Here is a 24041-nt window from a genome sequence, read left to right on the forward strand (position 1 = left end):
CACCCCATCTCAAAAATGGTAAGTTAAGTAGTCACTGGAAATTATCCTTTGTGTGTGATAGTGGACTGGGAGGTGGGGAATAAAGGGTACTCAGTGATCAGCACTGATTCTGACTGCTTCCCTTGGTCTGCTTTAGAAAATAGATTTCCACTATTACTTACTGGCTTGAAGTAATCTCTTGATTCTATTATTATTCGCTTTAGTAACTTTATTAATCATTGTTACCTATTACCTATCCATTTTTTTATTATGCTTTCCAAGAAGTCTGTTCCATCTACTCATCCTTGTATAAATTATTATCTTACATTTAGCAATGTTAAAATTGAGGGCCAGCTTAACATACAACACAGGCCCCTCTGCCCACAGTGATGTGCTGACCCTTTAACCTACTCCAAGATCAATCTAGCCCTTTCCTCCCACTTAACCCTCCATTTTTGCAAGTCTTCTGATATCGTTTAATGGTCCCCTCTCCTATTCTCATGTGGGAACACATTGGCCCTGAGCTCTTATTGTTTCACTTCTGAATGAGTTGTCTAATGTAAACCTCTCTGCAACTATCTATCTGTCAGATGCTGTCCTAAAATTAATTTGTATCTGTATATTTGTATCTGGAAAGAATACAGATCTTTCCATCTGTATTCTCTTCTATAACTACTTTGAAACTTTGAATTATGGTCACTATTGTTATGTTTTGTAACTCCGAATCATAAAACTATTTGCAAGAAAATGATGGGGGCCCAGGAGAATGGGTATTATTTTGTTTTTACTTTAAGCAAGGTACACACGTATGATGTGGCATGTAATGATGTATGCCATTTACATAAAACCCTCAATGCATTATTTAAACAACTAAGAATGCTTAAACAATATATTTACAATATTATTAAAATATTAAATACACAACACTCCTCCCTGTTTAGCTATAAACTACCAATTCAATATAGAAATCATCTCAACTGTATACACAGTATATTGTATAATACAACTATTCAGGCCTAAAGATTTGATCACTTTGGAGGATTTCTTGATCTTGTGGGATAATGTCTTTCCTGAAAAGGGGGATCTCTGCTTAGCTGGTGAGTCTTGTGGCTGTAGAAGAATCTCAGGTTCTGCAGCCTCCATGGTAGGAGTTGACTCTAAGACTGCAGGAACTGGTTTTGGTAGCTCTGGAGTTGTTTCTCCTTGGCTTTTCTCTCTGTTTATCCCACATTCTATCCCTTTCTCAGTTGTGCTCCCTTTCCTTATCTATGGTTCTCTCACAGTTCTTATCATGGTCTTGCCACACTTTTGTTCCCACTCTTTTCTTACATTCCTTCTTCCTTTTACATCTTTCTTGTCCCTCCTTTTTAATTTGTCTTTTTCTTGCTTTACTCACAAACTAGAAGATAAAGTATCTCTGAATTTGCTAATTTCTTGAGAAATTGGGTCTTGTTTATCCTCTTCCGTTTCCATAGCAGTTACAGTTGCCAGAAAAAAGTTTGTGAACCCTTTGTGTTTACCTGTTTTTTGCATTAATAAAATGTGGTCTGATCTTCATCTAAGTCACAATAGTAGACAAATACAATTTGCTTAACCTAATTCCGTACAAACAATTGTACTTTTCATGTCTTTATTGTACGCATTGTTTAATCATTCACAATTCAGGTTGGAGAAAGTATGTGAGCCCTTGTATTTAACAACTGATGGAACTTCCTTTAGGGGCAATAGCCTCCACCAAACATTTTCTGTAGCTGCTAATCAGATTTACGATGACGGGGAGGAATTTTTGACCATTCCTCTATATAAAACTGTTTCAGTTCATAAGTATTTCTGGGATACCTTGCATGAACAGACCTCTTCAGTTCATGCCACAGCATTCATTGATTGGTCTCCCTGATTCCAAAATGACCCCAGAGAATCTAATTTGAATTACTTTGAATCTAGACTGTGATTGTTCAAGTGGTATACTCAGTTTTGGAGAGAAGTACAATTGTTTGCATGGTTTTAGTTTAGGTAGATTGTGTTTGTCCGATATTGTGACTTGGATGAAGATCAGACCACATTTTGAGTAATTAATGCAGAAAGCCAGGTAATTGCAAAGGTTCATAAATTTTTTCTTGCACTGTATGTCATCCTCTTTCTGTTTTTTAGTTGACTGTGATAGTTGACTTCTTTCCTGAAAAAGCAGTAGTGCAGCATTAGTAAAGCCAGCTTTTTATTTTTTACTCAGGTACTGTAACGGTATTTGAATAATTCTCCAGATGGTTAGAGTGCCTTCTGGTTTTCACTGTGTGCCATGTGAATGCTCCCCAAATTGTTAATACACTGGTATAAGTCTGTTTCATTGTAATGAAAAAGGGTTGTGGCTTTGGCCCTGAACTGAAGGCATGATCTTAGCCATGGCTCCAGCATGTCACTTTATTGAGGTGGAAGTGAGTCGAGTCCAATGGATGAAGTGTGACTATATGTGGCTTCTGCTCTCTTTTTCTATGAGGTCAGTTATCTACCATGCCTGGGTTCTATTTGCTTTCATGTCTTTCATAGTATGCTATATGTGACAAGCAACAAGCTCATTTATTTGTACAGGTTTCCCCCACTATCCAAAGGTAGAGCGTTCCTATGAAACCGTTCGTAAGTCAAAACGGCGTAAAGCGAAGAAGCAATTACCATTAATTCATACGGGAAAAATTTTTGAGCGTTCCCAGACCCAAAAAATGACCTACCAAGTCATGCCAAATAGCACATAAAACCTAAAATATTTATATAAATATAAAACACTAACATATAGTAAAAGCAGGAATGATATGATAAATACACAGCCTATATAAAGTAGAAATAATGTATGTACAGTGTAGTTTCACTTACCAGAATCGGGAAGATTGAGCCAAAACCGATTTGTTGGGGGGGGGAAATCGGCACATACACACATGCGCACACACCTGCCTGCGCAAGGCTTCACAGTCATGGTAGTCTTTTCTTGGGATAAACACAAGTTTAAAGCAGGCGACTTTCTTAAAAGTGAAAATCCTCTTTCGGTTAGCGAAAACAAGTACTAATGTAGGTCTTTTGTAAAAGCGAAATGTGGTAAAACGAACGCTTAGAAAGCGAGGGACACCTGTATTTTTAAATTTGTCATGCTTGTATTGAGAGGTAACTTGACAATTGTTTCTTTGAACCTTGTATAAATAGTCCATTACTTTAAATCCAACTTCCTTGTTTTAAGCAGGGAGATTTTCATTGTTGACAGATGTATTTGCTTTCATCTGTTATCATTTCACTATTGAACCAGTAGTTCGGTTAGCAGAGAAATGCAGGCTGCCTTTCCAAACAGATATTCAAAGAACTCTGTTGTGAAGCAAATAGTGGACAGTTAAAATTTGTGCTGTCAACATTTAATGTTTGCTAATTAACTCTACTCAGGTTTGCTACTGCTGTACACAGTATATTGTAAACACAAAGCAAATGCCGAGTGAAACTATGGAGAGCTTTGGTTTCAACTTAATTGTATTTAATGCTGGTTCAAAGCAGCTGACAATGAGCTTAATAAAGTGAAAATGCACATGAAATTTTGAATTAATATCAGCAGATTGAGTCCACGAATATTTTAGTGATCCTTTTTCTGACCAAGGTGACTGGCTTCTCTAATTTAGTGTTGTATCTTTGATACAGGCTAACCCTGACCCCAACACTTGTCTGGGAGTTTTTGGACTAAGTCTATACACCACCGAGCGAGATCTAAGAGAAGTCTTTTCAAGATATGGCCCTCTTGCAGGTGTCAATGTTGTTTATGATCAACAGTCAAATCGCTCCAGAGGCTTTTCTTTCGTCTACTTTGAGAATGTTGATGATGCTAAAGAGGTAGGAAAGTCATCTTTAAAATCTCTTGACTATCAGTTTGCTTCAGCAAGCCACTTTGGATGGTATTTTTGTTGTAATTAATCAGTTGTATTGCCATAACAAAGATGAACAGTGTGTTTTCAATAAATTTCAACTTGGCTTGTATTCTGACTCTCTTTTTTCCTGCCAGGCTAAAGAACGTGCAAATGGAATGGAATTAGATGGACGCAGGATCCGTGTTGATTTTTCCATTACTAAAAGAGCTCATACACCTACCCCTGGTATCTACATGGGAAGACCAACTTAGTAAGTTAACTAATACAGAAGGACAAGCCCAGGGGTTCCCAACCTGGAGTCCATGGGGCCCTCGGTTAATGGTAGAGGGACATGGCATAAAAAAGCTTGGCAACCCCTGGTCCAGCCTAAAGAAACAGAATGAGAAATTGAAGTGTGAATGTTGTCTAAATAAAATGAATTTATGATCAAGAAGTAGCATTGTAACTTAGTAGTAACTATATGTATAATATTTCTGTTATTAAAATAGTTTATTACTAAAATATGCAGAATAAATGTTGGATAAGATTTTTTGAGGATTAATGTATACATATAGAAGGTTGTAACTCCAAGTGCATTTGTGTTGGGTAAGTATATATGATTAGGAGTAGTCCGCGTGGCTTTGTCAAGGGCAGGTTGTGCCTTATAAGCCTGATTGAATTTTTTGAGGATGTGACTGAACACATTGATGAAGGAAGAGCAGTAGATGTAATGTATATGGATTTCAGCAAAACATTTGATAAGGTACCCCATGCAAGGCTTATTGAGAAAGTAAGGAGGCATGGGATCCAAGGGGCATTGCTTTGTGGATCCAGAACTGGCTTGCCCACAGAAGGCAAAGAATGGTTGTAGACAGGTCATATTCTGCATGGAGGTCAGTGACCAGTGGTGTGCCTCAGGGATCTGTTCTGGGGCCCCTACTCTTAGTGATTTTTATAAATGACCTGGATGAGGAAGTAGAGGGATGGGTTTGTAAATTTGCTGATGACACAAAGGTTGGAGGTGTTGTGGATAGCATGGAGGGTTGTCAGAGTTTACAGCGGGACATTGATAGGATGCAAAACTGGGCTGAGAAGTGGCAGATGGAGTTCAACCCAGATAAGTGTGAAGTGGTTCAATTTGGTAAGTCAAATATGATGGCAGAATATAGTATTAATGGTAAGACTCTTGGTAGTGTGGAGGATCAGAGGGATCTTGGGATCCGAGTCCATAGGACGCTCAAAGCAGCTGCGCAGGTTGACTCTGTGGTTAAGAAGGCATACGGTGCATTGGCCTTCATCAGTCGTGGAATTGAATTTAGGAGTTCAGAGGTAATGTTGCGGCTATATAGGACCCTGGTCAGACTCCACTTGAAGTACTGTGCTCAGTTCTGGTCGCCTCACTGCAGGAAGGATGTAGAAGCCATTGAAAGGGTACAGAGGAGATTTACAAGGATGTTGCCTGGATTGGGGAGCATGCATTATGAGAATAGGTTGAGTGAACTCGGCCTTTTCTCCTTGGAGCGATGGAGGATGAGAGGTGACCTGATAGAGGTTTTAAGATGTTGAGAGGCATTGATAGTATGGATAGTCAGAGGCTTTTTCCCAGGGCTGAAATGGTTGCCACAAGAGGACACAGGTTTAAGGTGCTGGGGAATAGGTACAGAGGAGATGTCAGGGGTAAGTTTTTTACTCAGAGAATGGAGAGTGCGTGGACTAGGTTGCCAGCAACGGTGGTGGAGGCGGATACGATAGGGTCTTTAAAGAGACCTTTAGATAGATACATGGAACCTAGTAAAATAGAGGGCTATAGGTAAGCCTAGTAATTTCTGAGGTAGGGACATGTTTGGTACAACTTTGTGGGCCGAAGGGCCTGTACTGTGCAGTAGGTTTTCTATGTTTCTATCTTACAAACCCATTTCATTTCCACCTTATGATCTTCTGTTGTGTTTAATTTTATATACCGTCTTTAACTATTTACCCTTTCTTTGCAGTAGTTCACGTCGCAGAGACAGTTATGACAGATATGACAGATACGATGACCGAGATTATTACAGCAGGTCCTACAGGTGGGCAGACAGTAATTTTATGCTGTCTTTGAACTGAGAATTTCCAGGAGAAAATGAAACATGTAGCTTCCTTTAAAGATGACAATCAAGTGTTGCCTGTTTTGCCAGCACTAACTCTTGCTCTTGATACCTGTTTCTTAGAAAGTTCTGATGTTGTGCTCTTGAGCATCTACATCAATTGTATCCTGTAATTTTGAAATCTTTAACTTAATCAAGCTGAGACTGAACATCAATATATAGCTAAAACATGAATTGTGTGCCACATTCATTTCCTGAAAGGATGATATGCAGAAATCCAACTAAAATCTTCCAGCTTTTGTATTATTATGTTTGGCTTCAAGACTGTGCTCAGTTAATAATTGAAAAAAATATTGGGGAAGGGAGTTTTATTTGTCATATGCATATTGAAACATCAGAGCATTCAGGATCACTCTCATATGTCTCTTCTAGGCCCTCTCCAGTGCCTTATAATGAAAACCTCACCAATACATCCTTCCTTTTGTAATCTAGTCCTCGTGAAATGAATGCTAACATTGCATTTGCCTTCCTTACCACAGTGCATCACATCAATGTACACATTAATCTACAGTTCATTGGCTCAGTAAGCACTGTTTGTATAATGATTTCCAATTGCAAATTTTGGTTCTTTATTGTGGAGTAGGGTCCTCTTCCCAGCAAAACACCTGGTTCCTTTAGAAGTTTTGATGAGTTGTACTCACTGTCTACTACTATGTTTCATAAGTTTTTTTTGTTTCAGGAGGCGTTCTCCCTCTCCATATTACAACAGAGGTGGCTATCGTTCTCGCTCCAGATCACGCTCCTACTCACCACGTAAGGACAGCTTACTCAATTATCACAAGCTTATGTTAAGATAAATTGATACATTTGACTGCAGAGCTTTAAGGGGTTCATACGTATGAATGGGGACAAATGAAAAAATAACTTTTGAGAGGATTCTGATGAAGGTATTCCTTACTTCCTTCTGGGAAGTGAGTGGTATGGGGGCCAAAATATATAGTGTGGAACAGCCCTCGGAGTCCCTGTATCCATGCAGACTTTTAAGTACCTAGTTGTACTAATCCCCATTTTCCCCAGTTTTTATTCCATTTAGAGCTACTGCAGTGAGTTGAATTAACGACTATTTGTTCTTGATTCAGGGTTGTAATTGCCTAATCAAATTCTTAATCCTAAATCACATTGTCTGAATGCCACCATGGCATTGTGATGCTGTTAGACCAGCAATTGTTGCTCACTATTGTCGTTGAGAATGAGGTGGAGAGATTTCAGGATCACTTTTGTATATGACGTAAATCTTGTTGCTTTGGGGCAGTAATACAATGCAAAGACATAAAATAAACTACAAAAATAAATGATGCAAAAAATAATGAGGTAGTGTTCATGGATCATTCAGAAATATGATGGCAGAGGGGAAGAAGCTGTTCCTGGATGAATGAGTTTATGTCTTTAGGCTCCCGGACTTCCTCCTTGTTTTGAGAAGAAGGTTCAGCCTGCCATTGAGCTAGATGAGTCTACAACCCTCTGCAGCCTCTTTCAGTTCTATCCATTAGAGCAATCCAATCCTATGTATTGATGCAACCAGTTGGAATACTCAACTCCATACATGTATAGAAGTTTCCAGGAACCTTTTGGTGACATGCCAAATCTCTTCAAACTCCTAATGTAGTAGAGCCAATGATGTGTGTTCTTCATAATTGCATCAGTGTGCTGGGCCCAAGTCAGATACCTTTGACATGTTGACACCCAGAAACTTAAGGCTCCTTGCCCTTTTCACCGCAGAACCCTCAATGAGGACTGGTTCATGTTCTTCCAGCTTTCCCTTCTTGAAGTCTCCAGTCAATTCCTTGTTAAAGTTGAGTGCAAGATTTTTATTGCAGCACCACTCGACTGGTATGTTTTGTAACTTCAAAACATTAATCTAATTAATAGTGTTACGAACCCCGTATATAGGTCACTTACCAGCAAAGATAGAGAGGTCCATTGAAGTCTGATGGTACTATTTTTAACAGTATTTATTGGTAAAAATACACAAAAATAATATCAATGCAAATATACAGATAATATACGTCGTCAATACTAAGTCTAAAAGTGTGGGTATAATAATAAGAAGAAATAGCTCTATCGTTGTCTAGGGGATAATGTATTGTCCAATGGAAATATAAAAGTCACTCAGTTCATGCAGCCTTTGGTTGGAGTCAAGAGAGATTTTTAGAAATTTGCCAATTCCTTTTATGATTCCGATCCTTCGAGAGTTCCGTTGGTGTGGCCAGTCACTTATGGCCTCTCCTTTAGCTAAAGCCGTCCTTCCGTGGTAAGGCCCCAATCCCAGGCAACGGGAAAGGACGCACGTGAGCCCCCCACCGGCTGTCGCTATTAAACGCTGCCACGGGATTTCTAGCGTTTCTCCTGGTGCGTCTAAAGGGATTGTTCCCCAGACCCTCTTTTATCCTTACTCACGGGGTCTCAGATGTCAGTCAGGTTGGGATGATGCAATCCCTCAACCAGCCCACTCTGGTCATACCCTGAGGGCTTCAATGAATAGTACAGTACTCAGTACACAATTCCGTCTCCAAGAGACAATGGCCGTTATCCGTGGCTTTGTCTTGCTGAGGCCAGGACACATTCCAAACCCTTGTGGATTCTGCGTGTGTCTCTCTCATTTCCTGGGTCCCAGACCCGAATTAATAGCGATCTTGCGATTCTCAAAAAGGAGGGGGCGACTTTGTACCCTTCGGCCCCTCAGAGTTGTGGCACAGTCGTACACCCCCTTCCTTCAAAGCCTTTTTACCATCGGTAAAAATGAATTAATACAGTCTTACAGGATTTTAGAATCTAACACAATACAAAAGAGTTTTTTTTAACACTACAGAGTAATACAGTTATACATTCAATTCAGCATCTAAACAGTTAGCGATTACATTGTCACTTCCTTTACTATCTTAACATCTTGTACCTTACTAAAGTCTTGTAGCATCAGACTCCAATTTAATAACTACCTATTTTTATTCCTTTTCAGCAAACAAAAATTAAAGAGTTGTGATTTTAGCTTACGTGTATACTACAAAAGTTCATGCAAATACTAATCTTTATTTTATTTTCAAACTTAACAGTCAATCTTCCATGGGGGTTGTCTTTATTATTCACATGCTTTATCGAAATCCCTTAAAACCGGAAAGTTAATATGGCATCCTGTCAACTCTCGCCCCTTTTCCAGTTAACTCCCACGTGGTGAGGGAAATAGGCTTTCGCCTGCTCCTTTCATAGGAGCTATTTTATCAACAATGTGGTCCAAACTTAGACCATTTTCCGAATTTCCACACAATTCTTTAATTTTAAGCAAGTTGCTAGTTTTCTCTTCAGGACCCTTCAGGCTATTAGTTTTCAGTTTAAACTCTTTGTTCAAACAGCATTTCAAATTCTGCCTTTTCACAGTACACTCGTGAATAACAATAGCGTGTGGGGCACCTTTACATTCCACCTCAACCTGTAATTGATTCGCCGGTAACGTGTTACCAAGCCATTGTCTCTGTAGCCTGGTTGCTGCTTTTGACATCAATCCAGACCTTAAATTTTCTTCATTCAATTTGGGAACTACATTTTTCCCTTTTCCTTCAATAATAAGATTCACATCATCACCTTTTATCTCCTCACTAACTCCTAACACACCTTCGAACACAAACAACTGGGAATTCTCACTTCCCATTATTACCAAGGTTAACCCTTTCTTCACTGAACCAAGTCCATCTGACCCACAAGGACTGCATTCCTTTTCAACTGAATCAAATACCTCAGACTTTTTCTGAGCTCCATTACTAGGTTCAGTACCACATGCATCCACATCTTGAACACAGTCAAACGGGACATTTGCCTCTTCCAGGCTTTCAATGCCCGTACCCTTTTCGAATTCTAAATTCCCCTGATCCTCCCAGCTACTCTCTGGGCAACTCCCTTCCGGAGTAAACTCAACCCCGCGGGCTGAAACAACCTCATCTGCCAACCCAGCAGACTTCTTCAAGGTAATGGCATCCTTTTCATCTAGGACTGCCCTCATTTTATTGTCGGGAACACCTTTAGAATTTTCAACTTCTTCAAACAGTTCTGCCAAACCAGACAGATCATCCATGTCCAACCCTGGACCTTTTAACAGCCTTATCTGTTTCTCATCTTTACTTTGTGCCTCTATAAATTTCCTCCTGGCTAAGGGCAGGACTACCTCCTCTCCCTTACTCTTTTTCACTTTCCTATTCTCCGTTTTACCAACCTCTAAACCCTCTTGGTACAGGGTCGGTAAAAACGTCTCGGCCAAATCGATACTGGCTGGATTTAAACTGGTCTCTTTCTCAGCTGCCTTTCTCGACATGCTGCGAGTGATCGCACATGCGGGATAGATCTTGGAATCTAGGGGTGGGACCTCAACACTCACAGGCTGGCTCGTCAGCTTCATTGCTGACCAAACCTTACCACCGGCTAAATCGTTACCCAGAAGGACGTCCACGTCAGTTCTCGGGAATTCTGATCGCACCCCTATTTCAACTGGTCCAGATACCAGATCACAATTCAGAATGATCCTATGCAAGAGCACCACTTCGGTCCCTTTTCCTATTCCTCTCAAAGCTACCTCTGCAGTCTTGCGACCAAAATCCAGTACCTTACTGCTAATCAATGACAGCTCAGCTCCCATGTCTCTCCAGATCCGCACTGGAACTGGTGTGTCTCTCTTTCTCACAGACACGGTTCCCTCTGAAATACATTTCTCAGACCCTTCCTGTACTCTGTCTACCTTGGGCTCTCTCGTTGATTTACTGATCACCACAGCACATCCTATAGGGACTGCTGCTTTCCATTTTCCTGTCTCCTTCCTCGGAGCAAGGCACTTGGATGCAATATGACCCAGCTTTCCACAATTAAAACAGGTCAAGCCAGGACCTCTCCTGCCGTCTTGCCTCTCCTCCTCAATTTTACCACTAGCTCCCAGTGGGATCTCTGCCTCAGCCGGCAGGCTTTCTCTACCGTTCCCACGGTCTTTTGGTAACTTTTATTCGAGGAAAACTTTGTCTTGTGGGTTAGGGCATATTCATCTGCGAACCTAGCAAATTCGGAGATGGACTTATTCGGCTTCTCATTCGAATACATCCGGATATCATCCGAAACACAACCTTTAAATTCCTCAATCAGAATTAACTCCCTGAGATGCCAAAGATCTTCTTCCACTATTTCTGCTGCACACCAGCGATCCAAGAGCACACCCTTCTCATAGGCAAACTTGGTATATGTCTGATTCCACCCTTTCTTTAAATTTCTGAACTTATGTCTATAGGCTTCAGGTACCAATTCGTAGGTCTGAAGAATGGCCTCCTTTCTCATAATTCTCGGATTCTTCCTCCTCCATGGACAACGCCGCATATGCCCATTGTGCTTTCCCTTTTAACACACTTTGTAACAATGCCATCCGTTGCTCTTTGGGCCACTTCTGATTCACTGCCACCTTTTCAAAATGCAAGAAATAACTATCAACATCCGTCTCCTTGAACGGAGGTACTAACCTAAACTCCCGACTAACATTAAACTGCTCCTCTCGGTCTGACCCTTGAACTCTTCGCTCTTGCCTTAACTTCTCCATATCCAAGTCATGTTGCCTCTGTTTCTCCGCCTCCCTTTGGTTCTCAGTTCTATCCGACTCCTTCTCGGCTCTTTCCTTCTCTTTTTCAGCCCTTTCCTTCTCCTTTACAGCCGCTTCCAGCTGTTTTAACTGAATTTCATGCTCCCTTTGCTTCTCAGCTCTGTCCTGCTCTTAACTCCTTTAGCTGGAGCTCATGCTCCCTCTTCCTCTGTTCTGTGTCCAGCCTCAATTTCTCCAACTTTAACTGAGCCGTCCCACTAACTGGTACCTTTTCAGGGATATTTTCCAATACCTCAGCAGAAAACACATTCTTCACAATATAATACTGAGTTATGGCCCTCTGCACCTCCCGCATTTTCATTGACAACCTCACCTCTGCGAGGTTTAGTCCTTTCGCAATATTTATCAATTCCGACTTTGTGGCTGCCTCTAGCGCCTCCAGAGTCGGGTTTTCTATAAATTCATCCAAGTTTGGACTTACAAGCCCGATTCACTGGCCCTCCAATTTGGTATCAAATCTCGAGACGAGATCCCACGTTGTTACGAACCCCGTAACTGGGTCACTTACCAGCAAAGATAGAGAGGTCCGTTGAAGTCTGATGGTACTATTTTTAACAGTATTTATTGGTAAAAATACACAAAAATAATATCAATGCAAATATACAGATAATATACATCGTCAATTCTAAGTCTAAAAGTGTGGGTATAATAATAATCAATAAGAAATAGCTCTATCGTTGTCTAGGGGATAATGTATTGTCCGATGGAAATATAAAAGTTCATTCAGGCTGCAGCCTTTGGTTGGGGTCAAGAGAGAGATTTTTAGAAACTTGCCAATTCCTTTTATGATTCCGATCCTTCGAGAGTTCCGTTGGTGTGACCGGTCACTTATGGCCTCTCCTTTAGCTAAAGCCGTCCTTCCGTGGTAAGGCCCCAATCCCAGGCAACGGGAAAGGACGCACGCGAGCCCCCCACTGGCTGTCGCTATTAAACGCTGCCACGGGATTTCTAGCGTTTCTCCTGGTGCGTCTAAAGGGGTTGTTCCCCAGACCCTCTTTTATCCTTACTCACGGGGTCTCAGATGTCAGTCAGGTTGGGATGATGCAATCCCTCAACCGGCCCACTCTGGTCATCCCCTGAGGGCTTCAATGAATAGTTCAGTACTCAATACACAATTCCGTCTCCCAAGAGACAATGGCCGTTATCCGTGGCTTTGTTTCGCTGAGGTCAGGACACATTCCAAACCCTTGTGGATTCTGCATGTGTCTCTCTCATTTCCTGGGTCCCAGACCCGAATTAATAGCGATCTTGCGATTCTCAAAAAGGAGGGGGTGACTTTGTACCCTTCGACCCCTCAGAGTTGTGGCACAGTCGTAACAATAGAAAGACACGGACTCCAAAATGTGAGTCTAACTTCATGTTTGAAAAAGCAAGTTCTGCACTTAAACACATGGTAGCACCATGATGTATGCAATTCACCTATTTTTAGATACAACCCATAATAATTGAAACAAATGAGGCTTAATAAACAAAATATTTAAAAGATTACTCATATTACTGAAATATTAAATACACGACACTCTTCCTTGCTTAGCTATAAACTGCAACTCAATAGGGAATGCATCTCAACTATATACATGGTATACTGTATAATATAACTACTATATGCAGAATTCGCAGTGTAGTAAATTTTAAATTGTCCCATTCAGGCCTAAAGATTAAGTCACAGCTTTCTTACTCTTGTGGGATAACATCTTTCCTGACAAGGGAGGTCACTCTGATTGGCAGGTGAGACTTCTGGTTCTGAAAACAATGTCAGGTTCTAAGTCCTCCTCCATAGTGGTTGTAGGAGTTGACTCTAAGATTGCAGGAAGTGGATCTGACAGCTATGGACTATTTTCTTCTCATTGGCTTTTTTTCTCTGGATCTATATTGATCCTTGCTTCTCTCTCAGTAACGACTTCCTTTTCTCAGGTTTCTGCTCTTTTTCTTTCTAGGATGTGTATTGTGATATTGGGAAGATGCATTTAGTTCGCTAGAGTGTTTTCTTATTAATACTTTTATTGCTCCCTTAACGATCTGATCACTCCTCTTGGTTTCCTCATCCACAACATTGTGATGAATCCTCTGTTTTTGTATCTCCATTGACCCCCCCTTACTTTTTGTCTCCCTCTTGAAATTCCTACAATAACCTTAATGCACACAGAGTAGATTCTGTTTCTTTATATTCTCAAAAGCTGAATGCTTGCAAACTTCCTGAAGCTTCCAACTTAAAACCAAGCCACATTTCACAAGTAACTGCCTGATTAACTTTATCAGAAGCTTTCTCAGATATGTTACCTACAAAGACCACTGCTTTCATCACTTACGTAATTTCTCTGTGCAGCATGCTACTTCCTTGGTCCAATATGCTTTTAAAACAGAGGCACAGAGGTTGGCACCAGCATCTGTTTGCCCTCTGTTATTATATGCCACTTTGCATAATTTACTTATTATTTAATTATTTATGGTTTTATATTGCTATATTTCTACACTATTCTTGGTTGGTGCGACTGTAACGAAACCCAATTTCCCTCGGGATCAGTAAAGTATGTCTGTCTGTTAGGCCACAGTTCACGGTGTCCAGCATGGAGGTGGTTGTAGCATCATCTAGTACCTTACTTAATTCGCGTTCAGTTCACTATTACAGGGGATGTGGCATGCAAATAGTGGGTGGATCAAGTTGTTGTCTCGGCCAATTAGACCCTCACACAGGTTGCTGGCCCACCTGTTTAGTTACCACATGCAACCTCAATGTTTTTAGTTGGATATCTGCAGGCTTCAGTTTGGTACCTTTGAAATTCTGTTCAAACTCATTTTGTGGAATGGCAAACAGTCAAGCCACTGTCCAATTCTATTTTAACTGATTTACCATTCTCTTCTGGTGTAAGCCATATTGTTGGTCTGTTGTTAGCTTTACATTGCAGATCTCAAGGCTACCCAGTCCGTCATTCTCATCATTATCAGATTTTTCATTAACAGCTCACAGATTGTGCTTTTTTTAAACTACGATTTTTTATATTTCTCTGTTCCTTGTGCAGTCCATTTATTTTTGTCACCCCGACATGCTCTTTGTACATGTCCTATTTTGTGATATTTTCTGAAAGTTTTACCTTTGAACCTTCATTGTTCGGGTATATGTATGTGAGCCTCTGCCACAATGGTAATACCATTTGTTTGGCCAAGCGTGTTTCTGTTTAGATGTTACAGTTTTGTTTACGGTCACTTTCATTCCTGACTGACTCATTGCGTCCCTGCTGTTTCTATTAATACAGCTGTTTCAACTGCTCAGAGTTGTGCTTCGGTTAGGATAGGAGCCATTTTGAATGCTTTCTTCTACAAACTAAGTGATATCTCAGTGCATCATTAAGCCCATTATTGAACTGACAGTGCTCAGTCTCTTCGATTCAACCTCGTACACTGAAATGGACTCCCTTTTGATTCAGTTTATGAAATCTAAAGCGTTCTGCGGTCAGCAAAGCTCATTTCGGCTGATTTGGTTAGAGTAGTTAAACTTCAAAGCAAACTGTACGCCTTTAAACCTGAAACCGGTACTTATTCCTCATTGGCTATTCCATTTGCTTCTGAATACTGTTAATTAGCTCAGTATATATGAGCCAATTACCTGTCAATCAGTCGAACACGATTATATTTCTGAAGTAGCCAGCCATTTCTGTGGGGGGTTTTTTAAACTTGATCATGTCTTCCCTTCCAGACATGTGCTGTGCTGCTTTTTTTTTTAAAAACTTGGAACATCTCACTGTGCTTCCACTGGTGGTTAGTCATCTCCGGTTCATTTTAAAAATACTTCACCACTGTTATATTTTGTAACAACGAAACATTAAACTAATTAAAAGAAAGACAAGGAGTCCAAAACATGAGTCTAACTTCGTGTTTTACTTTTAGCGAAGTCCTCGTGTATCACGTGGTGGTGTCATGACGTACGCAATTTACTTATTTTTACATATAACCCATAATGAATTATTTAAACAAAGAATGCTTAATCAACATTTACAAGGTTATTCAAATATTACTGTAATATTAAATACACATTAACCAGCTAATCCATCTCCTTCTGTTTGTCTCCGTTGCCAACAACGTTGATGTCAACTGAATTTATAGATGCAATTGAACTATTATTTGTAACACCTTCCATCCACTTTACATTTTTGAAAGTAGATTAACTATACGATAATTAGTTGGACTGGATTTGTTCTTTTGTGGACAGAACATTCTTGAGAAATTATTCCACATTTTGTTGATATTAGGAATGTACAGAAACATTGTAGCTCGAGATGTGATATTCTTCCAGAGCTTGCCTGCGTTGCAGCTGGGATTTTGTCAGGCCCTTTGATGTAGCTAATTATCATTTGGAATGATGCTGGGACCTTCAAGCAAAACTATACTGGATTACTAATTTAGCATTTATGGCTGAAGGTCGATGAATACTTCAGCCCTGCCTTTTGCATTTATTTGCTGGGTTTTTCCATGAATAAGGATGGAAATGTTCTTGGAACAGCTGTCTCTATTAGTTCTTTTGCCCACTACCATGCACTAGTAGTGTGACAAGACTGCAGAGCTTTGATCTTCTCTGCTGATTGTGAATCAATATACCATGTTGCTTCTGCATATAGGATTTTTTGTAGTAATGTTCAGCAATTTTATGTTGGGGAATCTTTGAGAAATGACAGGCCCTGCCTCTGTCCTAGTATTTTACTCTGCTCTTTGAATCAGAAATTAGTCCCTCAACAAGGATAATTACTGACCTGCACAGGTTATAAATTGTACTGGGGTGCATTATTTCTGTTCATCCATAGAGCCATGTGGCTGCTTCATACTGAGTTTATGTATTGAATCTAGCCCATTTAGAATGATATTTCACAGCAAGAAGCAAGTAATGGATATAGCCAACTACAATAAAACCAATCCTTTATGGAATATAGAAGATGTAGTTGAGCTGGAGAGAGTGCAGAGGAGATTCACCATGATGTTGTCTAGATTGGAGTATTTTAGTCATGGGGAGAGATTGTATAGGCTGGGTTTATGTTCCCAGAGAGAAGAAGGATGATGATTAACTTGAAGAGGAGTGCATAAACTTATGATGGGCAAAAAGAGATTAAAATAGTCAAAATCTTTTACTCATGATGGAAGTTGCAAAAACAAGAAAATGGAGCAGAGTGTCCTACTGTTTAATATTACCATGGTTATCTTTGCCATATGTCCAGGCCTCTTTCCTCTGTTCATCAAATATTTACCCACCTCCAATTTAAATACTTGCAATGATCCAACTTACATTACCAAATAGGTTGCCCACCTCTTCTTCCTCTCTCTCCTCCCCCCCCCCCCCCCCCCAAAATTTAGTACTTGTGTCTCCTTATTCAAGACAGCCACAAGTGAAAGAAGTAAAGGAATTCTAATGCTACCCTGTCAAACTTGCTCAGGACCTTGTATCCTTAGATAAAGTCACCTTCCATTCTTCTAAACAAGGAGTGCAGGCTCAAACTACTTGGTAGGGCAACCCTCTCATCCCAGCTAGTAGCTGGTGAATCTCCTTTGTACTGCTTCCGATATTAATTTTTTTTTAGGAGAGGCGACCAAAACTATATGCTGTACTTCCGGACAGGTGTATGGAGAGGAGAGAGATGGGCCAAATGCAGGCAAAGGGGACTAGATTAGATGAGTGTCTATTGATATGGATGTGTTAATGCTGAGGGCATGTTTCCATGGTGTGTAACTACAGGAAAATAAAAACAATATAATTTCTGAAAAGCCATACACAAGCGAAACCACAAACTCCAGAAGAAGACACAAGTTAAGTGAAGAAAAAATATTGAGAATGTGGCTTGTAAAGAGACCTTGAATGTGAGTGTGGATTATGGAATTGGTGCAGAGCTGTTGTAAGTGAAGCTACCTATGCTGGTTCAGGATCCTGGTGGTTGTAGAATGGTAACTTGAGTGACTGGAAGACTGAGTGATTTTGTGGGGACATTTATTTACACGTCTTTATAAAAAAGTATGTGACAACTGTAGCGTATCCTTTCAGGTCCGCTGAATCCTTGAATATGGCCCAGTCCTACACAAGGCAATCCCTTAGCCACTCTTCTAACTCTCGTGGCCACTTCTTTGTTGTCCTTACCTCTGGTGCCTTGGACTTTAGTTTTTGCCTGTGTGTGCAGGTAGGAGAAGGACAGTCAGATAATCAAATTTCCCAAGGTACAGTTTAGGAATGGAAAAGCAGACATTCTTGATAATGTTGCAGCAACACACACAAAATACAAATAACTGTGATAAGATTTTAACTTGTCTGTGGATTTTAATCGGGTATTATTTTCCACTGTATTGCTTGTAAAACCAAAGTTTTGACTCTGCTGAAATGCTGTATTTACTACTGTGCATTCTCATGTCAAGAAACATTTTATGGCAGTTTAAAATCTGCAGCAGTTTTTCAGAATTCCATTTGTCAGTCTCCTTAAACATTAAAATGGCTAACAAATTATTTAGAAAATTCGATTATGTGTAGGTAGAGTTCAGCTCAGCCCTCTGGAAGTACTGAAAAATAGTTGACTTTTGACCTTGAAAGGTTAAAGGAGGTTGTTTATGGCTTAGTACAATTTGGAGCAAAAAAAGCATTGGCAGTGGCCAATGGAAACTATACAGTGCAGAAGAATTTTAAAACTGTACAAATAACTTCTTATTTCAGGTCGTTACTGAAGATCCTTTATATCCAAATCGCAAACGTAAGGCCAACAGACTTGTAGCTGATCAATTTGCTGAAGATTTCTTTTGAATGATATGATTATTTTTAGTCATGTTTGTGTTTGGATACCCCACCCCAGTGTTTAGTGCGAAACAATGTTCTGGTTGTACTGGGTTGTTATCAATAAAATAACTCTTTGTTATATTCTTGGGCTAGAACAATATGCTTTGTAATCATAAGCAGCTTCGAGTGTAGAGAACATAATGAGATGTTAAAATACTGAGCTGCTGCAATTCTTTCATTAAATAAAAAAATGAAGTTTGGTGAAATTAATATTGATGTATAAGATTCAATCTGTACTGGTGGCGACCTTCATTTCTTTTTCTGTTTAGTCCCATGAATTCTGAAGTTTTTATTTACAATGTGAATTTTTAGATCTTAAATTTCTCAAAAAAACAATACAAATTGTTACAAGTTAATGTTCGAACAAACTCTTGTGTAAGTATGTTGAATGGAATTCTGACTTTAAGATTCTACAAAAAGAAACTTCAGCTTCACGCACAAGAACTTGGGAAAAGGCAACACTTACACCATGCCTCTCAACTAATGGCAATTAACTGAATTTGGTTAACTACTGACTTTTTTAAGTTCCTTCAGATTAAGTTATTTGATTTTTTTTCATGGGGCTATTTCTGTATCCCTTAGAGTAATATTTGTTCGTATCCATAAATCTGGGTTCATGTTGTAAAGTCTGTTCTGTTAAAGGATTTGTACCAGTGCACAATCTGTGGTACCGAATAGAAGTGTGTGAAATGCTTTTAAATATCTGATACAAAATTAACATTAAACTTCAGCAGAAATTGCCTTGTTTCTTAGTTTTTTTTCTTCATTTGTTTTGAGTGTTTTTATTTTAGCTGTGGGATTTCTTCTTTGTCATATGACTTACAAAGCAGTATTTGCAAGAACTATGCAATCAAATACAAGAACAGTCCAAGTTGCTGGGTGAGACCTGTGCTTTAGATCAAATCTTGTTTACTGCATAACCTGCTGATTTTGTTTAAAATGGTTAATGGGCTGCAGCCTCACAACTGACTATGATATTAAGTGCTGATTCACTGTGGTTCCCATGCTGCTTAATTTCCCAGATAAACCTACAATGAAGGGTTTCATCAAGTCAGTTTCTGATATGGATTGTGGTTTCCCAAAAGTAAGTCAGGGATCCAATTGTATAACTTGGAACATGATAAATTTTGAGGGGACTATGTGTTTGGCACCAAACAGCCTGTTCCAGCTGGCCCTGAGCAGGATATCTCTGCTTTAGACCTAATGTGGTAATTAGCAAATTGAATAGGGTTCAGGTTCTTAGTACAGCAGGAGCTAATTTGAGCCTTAACAAATATGCTAAATATTTCATTATGGTAGATGTAAGCACTACTGAACTGTAGTCATTGAGGCAAGTCACCATACTACAATACTATCTTGAAACAGGAGGGAACTTCAGACCACAGAAGTGATAGGTTGAAGATGTGTCTGAACTCTCCAGCCAGTTGGTTAGTGCAGGGTTTTGGCCCTTGGCTAGGTACACTGTCAGGGCTCACTGATAATGCCAAGCTTGCCTCCTTTCACTTGCTTTCTGGCACATCTTCCCCTCCAGCAGCCTTTCTTTTGCTGCAGTAGAGTTCTGCTTAGTTTACTTGGAAGTCACACACACAACTCTATTACAGAAGGTAATGGGTCCAACTGTGACAATTAAACCTCATGGCAATGACCTGTGCCAATAAGATGATAGCTCCATTTAACTGAGAAACCTCAATGAGATGTCCCATCAGCTCTATCATGACACCAGTTGACCACCAGATGGACTGCTGCTTCAATTCTTACATTAGCTGGGCGCCAACACCAATGTCAAATTCAAGTGTGTCATTCAACCATAGTTGAATACAGCCAAGTGGAACAGCTCTGGCACTAAGGTGCAAAACGTAGTACCAACAGTTAGACATAGCACATACTGTATAAGATATCAGTAAAATACAGTCACACACAAAAAAAATTTGTCCAAGAGCAAGTCCATGAATGTTGCAGTAGTCTGCAGTCAAACACAATGCAGCTTGTCTTCTGCCAAGCGAACACCGGGGGGCAGCATTGACTCCAGTTTAGAGCCACGCCAAACCAACTCTTCTTACAGCAACTCCTCTGATACAGGCAGCAGCACAGTCCACACCAAGTCCAGCTCCTTCAGTTTCTCTGCCAACGATCAACCCGCTGATGGATTAGACCTGCAGTACTTTAAATTCTTACTGTCCAGCAGGGTCGTGCAATCATAAAGAAAATGTCTAAAAAGGATAATAACACCTTTGGTTGACCGTGTAGAAGCCATTGCAATTGAATATGCTGCCTTCTTACTGGATATCAATGGAAACTTTGAAGAAAATCAGTGTTGATGTTCTCAGTGACTTTGCAAAGAAAGCTCAATGGTTGGCCCAAGAGGTGCTGCCTGGTAACCTTCAGAAGCTGCAAAGTTTCCAATCCTTAAGCAGATCTGAAGTTCACCATTGTTATTTACTAAGAGTCTCAGTTTCCTGATCAGCAGGGTTGGTTTGTTGAGAATAACCGGAAGCTAAATAACTACAAACACTTGGGTTGAAAACACACCGGCATGCATTGTCATTGCTGATTAACTGGACATCTGTTCCTCAATCAAACTATTTTCTTGTGCACAAGGAAAACAACATGGCCCCTGTCACCACACTGTTCTGAAGTCTGAACAGAGAAATGCCATTTTTATGCAGAATTGACTAGAGGTTTTGTGTATTGACCAGTGGTAACCTGTGTATGTTTAAATTCCTTTGGGTTCTTCAACTCTAACACTTCAAATTCCTTACTTGCAAGATCAACCAAGACATTCAAAATAAGGTGTTAAACATCAATGGCAACTACAAGCTAACAACTAACAATAGTTTAAGGTTAGTATAGGAATTGTCCCTTAATTGGTGTATGTTCCTTGAATCCTTTCTTTATATACTTACCTCATTTCCATATGCCCAAATGACTGTGGTTTCCTGCTGCGCAAAGGGAAACTGTTCTTCAATGACCTTTCTTGCACTAGATATTATTTTAACCCTTGCCTTGCCATAACTTCCACAGCATTACAGGAAAAAAAATTAGCTCTACAGGGATGTGAAAGCTGAGATCTAACAAGAAACTCATCTAAAGAATGGATGATAGTGGTTAGAAATTGCATGGGAAATTGTTGCCAGGTTTGCAGATGATAAGATTGGTAGAGGGGCAGTACTGTGAAGAAACAGGACAGACCAGATTAGGAGAAAGGGCAAGAGAGTGGAAAATGAAATACAATGTTAGAAAATGAATGGTCATACACCTTTGAAGAAGAAAAATATGCAGACTATTTTCTAAACTGGGAGAAAATCCAAAAATCTGAGATGCAAAGGGACATGGAAGTCCTTGTGCTGAACATCCTAAAGATTAACTTGCAGGTTAAGTCGGTGGTGAGGAGGCAAATGTGATGTTAGTATTCACTTCAAGAGGTGTAGAATATAAGAGAAGGGATGTGATAGCTTTATAAGGCACTGGTGAGGCTTCACCTTGAGTACTGTGAAAAGTTTTGGGTTGGGCTCCTTATCTAAGAGAAGATGTGCTCACATTGGAGAGGGTTCAGAGAAGTTCCACAGGGATGATTTTGAGATGAAAAGATTATCAAATGAGGAATGTTGGATGGCTTGGGCCTGTACTCACTGGAATATAGAAGGATAAGGGGGAATTTCATTGAAACCTTGCGAGTGTTGAAAAGCCTAGAAAGAGTAGATGTGGGAAGAATTTTTCCCATGATGGGGGGAGGGGTCTAGGGCAAGCGGGCACAGCCCCATGATGGAGGGGTGTCCATTTAAAACAGATATGGAGAAATTTCTTTAGCCAGAGGATGGTGAATTTGTGAAATGTGTTACCAGAGGCAGCTGTGGAGGCCAGGTCCTTGGTTGTATTTAAGGCAGGGATTGATAGACTCTTGATTGGCCACAGCATCAAATGTTATGAGGAGAAACCTGAGGAGGAGAAAAAAAGATCAGCCATGATTGGTGGTGGAGCAGGCTCAATGGTCCAAATGGCCTAATCCTGCCCCTATGGTCTAAATCCAAAAACATGCTGATCATCCCCATCAACGAGGAGAGTTTAAACGACAGAACCTGCAGGAAGGTCCAAACCCATCTCAGTGGGTTGAAGAGCTGCTCTACAAATCATAGGACCATCCATCTAAACTTAGTTGTCATCACGACAACTTTGAGCAGAACAGCAATTTGAATCAGCAGGAACATTCAGAAGCTGCAGCGTGTCGTGTACCATTCAGCTCGACCTAATATAAGGTAGAAACTTCAACAAATTCAGAGTGGATCACATTATTAATGCATTTATTATTTTACTTGCAATGGAAGGTATATTTCCAGAGAAGTATCAGCTGGAAAAATAGCTTCGATCTTAAGTTTCAATCAAAATAACATCTTTTTTCACAAGAGTACAGAACTTAGGTTGCTCCATTCCATAAAATTACATACCAACAGTATCTTTATTTTTATCTTGTTTTCATGTTTGTTCTTTAGAAGCTCTGTCCTGTTTACCTCTATTGTCAAAACATCCACCCTCCCCCACATAAAACATATTCCTGTCATAAACACACACACAGCTTCCAACGCAAGACAGCAAAACACATTGAGATTTCATAGACTCCATTATGTCACATTACATTTTACAAAAGCTACAAATTCATAAATGATGTCAGGTTTCATAGTAACATGTTTCTATGTTACTGATATAGAAACATAGAAAACCTACAACACAATACAAGCCCTTCGGTCCACAAAGCTGTGTCAAACCTTAGAAATTACCTAGGGTTACCCATAGTCCTCTGTTTTTCTAAGCTCCATGTACCTGTCCAGGAGTCTCTTAAAAGACCTTATCACATCTGCCTCCACCACTGTTGCCAGCAGCCTATTCCACACACTCACCACTCTGTGTCAAAAAACTTACCCCGACATCTCTGTACCTACTTCCAAGCACCTTGAAAAACTGTACCCTCTCATGTTAGCCGTTTCAGCTCTAGGAAAAAGCCTCTGACTATCCACACGATCAATGCCTCTCATCATCTTATACACCTCTATCAGGTCACCTCTCATTCTCCATCACTCCAAGGACAAAAGACCAAATTCACTCAACCTATTCTCATAAGGCATGCTTCCCAAACCAGTCAACATCCTTGTAAATCTCCTCTTTATATCTCCTCTTTTAAACCCTTTCTATGGTTTCCACATCCTTCCTGTAGTGAGACGACCAGAACTGAGCACAGTACTCCAAGTGGGGTCTGACTAGGGTCCTATATTGCTGCAACATTACCTCTTGGCTCCCAAACTCAATCCCACGATTGATGAAGGCCAATGCATCATATGCCTTCTTTATCAGAGTCAACCTGCACAGCAGCTTTGAGTGTCCTGTGGACTCGGACCCCAAGATCCCTCTGATCCTCCACACTGCCAGGAGTATTACCATTAATACTATATTCTCACATTATATTTGACCTACCAATATGAACCACTTCACACTTATCTGGGTTGAACTCCATCTGCCACTTCTCAGCCCAGTTTTGCACCCTATCAATGTCCCACTGAAACCTCTGACAGCCTTCCACACTATCCACAACACCCCCAACCTTTGTGTCATCAGCAAATTTACTAATACATCCCTCT

General features: G+C 40.2%; 1 protein-coding gene across 3 annotated transcripts in view; it reads left to right on the top strand.

The window, feature by feature from the left end:
• tra2b (transformer 2 beta homolog) overlaps positions 1-19151 on the top strand; it is a 33246-nt gene extending 14095 nt beyond the window's left edge. For 2 of the 3 annotated variants that reach the window (XM_073046395.1, XM_073046397.1), the window contains exons 4-8: positions 3649-3837; positions 4007-4122; positions 5843-5917; positions 6675-6748; positions 18295-19151. In XM_073046395.1, coding sequence (XP_072902496.1) covers positions 3649-3837; positions 4007-4122; positions 5843-5917; positions 6675-6748; positions 18295-18305 — 465 coding nt within the window. In that variant the 3' untranslated portion in view covers positions 18306-19151. The remainder of the gene's footprint in view (positions 1-3648; positions 3838-4006; positions 4123-5842; positions 5918-6674; positions 6749-18294) is intronic. The other variant, XM_073046396.1, reaches the window with a different exon arrangement.
• Positions 19152-24041: the final 4890 nt, after the last annotated feature.

The sequence above is a fragment of the Hemitrygon akajei genome, chromosome 5, assembly GCF_048418815.1.
Source record: "Hemitrygon akajei chromosome 5, sHemAka1.3, whole genome shotgun sequence".
NCBI classification, from domain to species: domain Eukaryota; kingdom Metazoa; phylum Chordata; class Chondrichthyes; order Myliobatiformes; family Dasyatidae; genus Hemitrygon; species Hemitrygon akajei.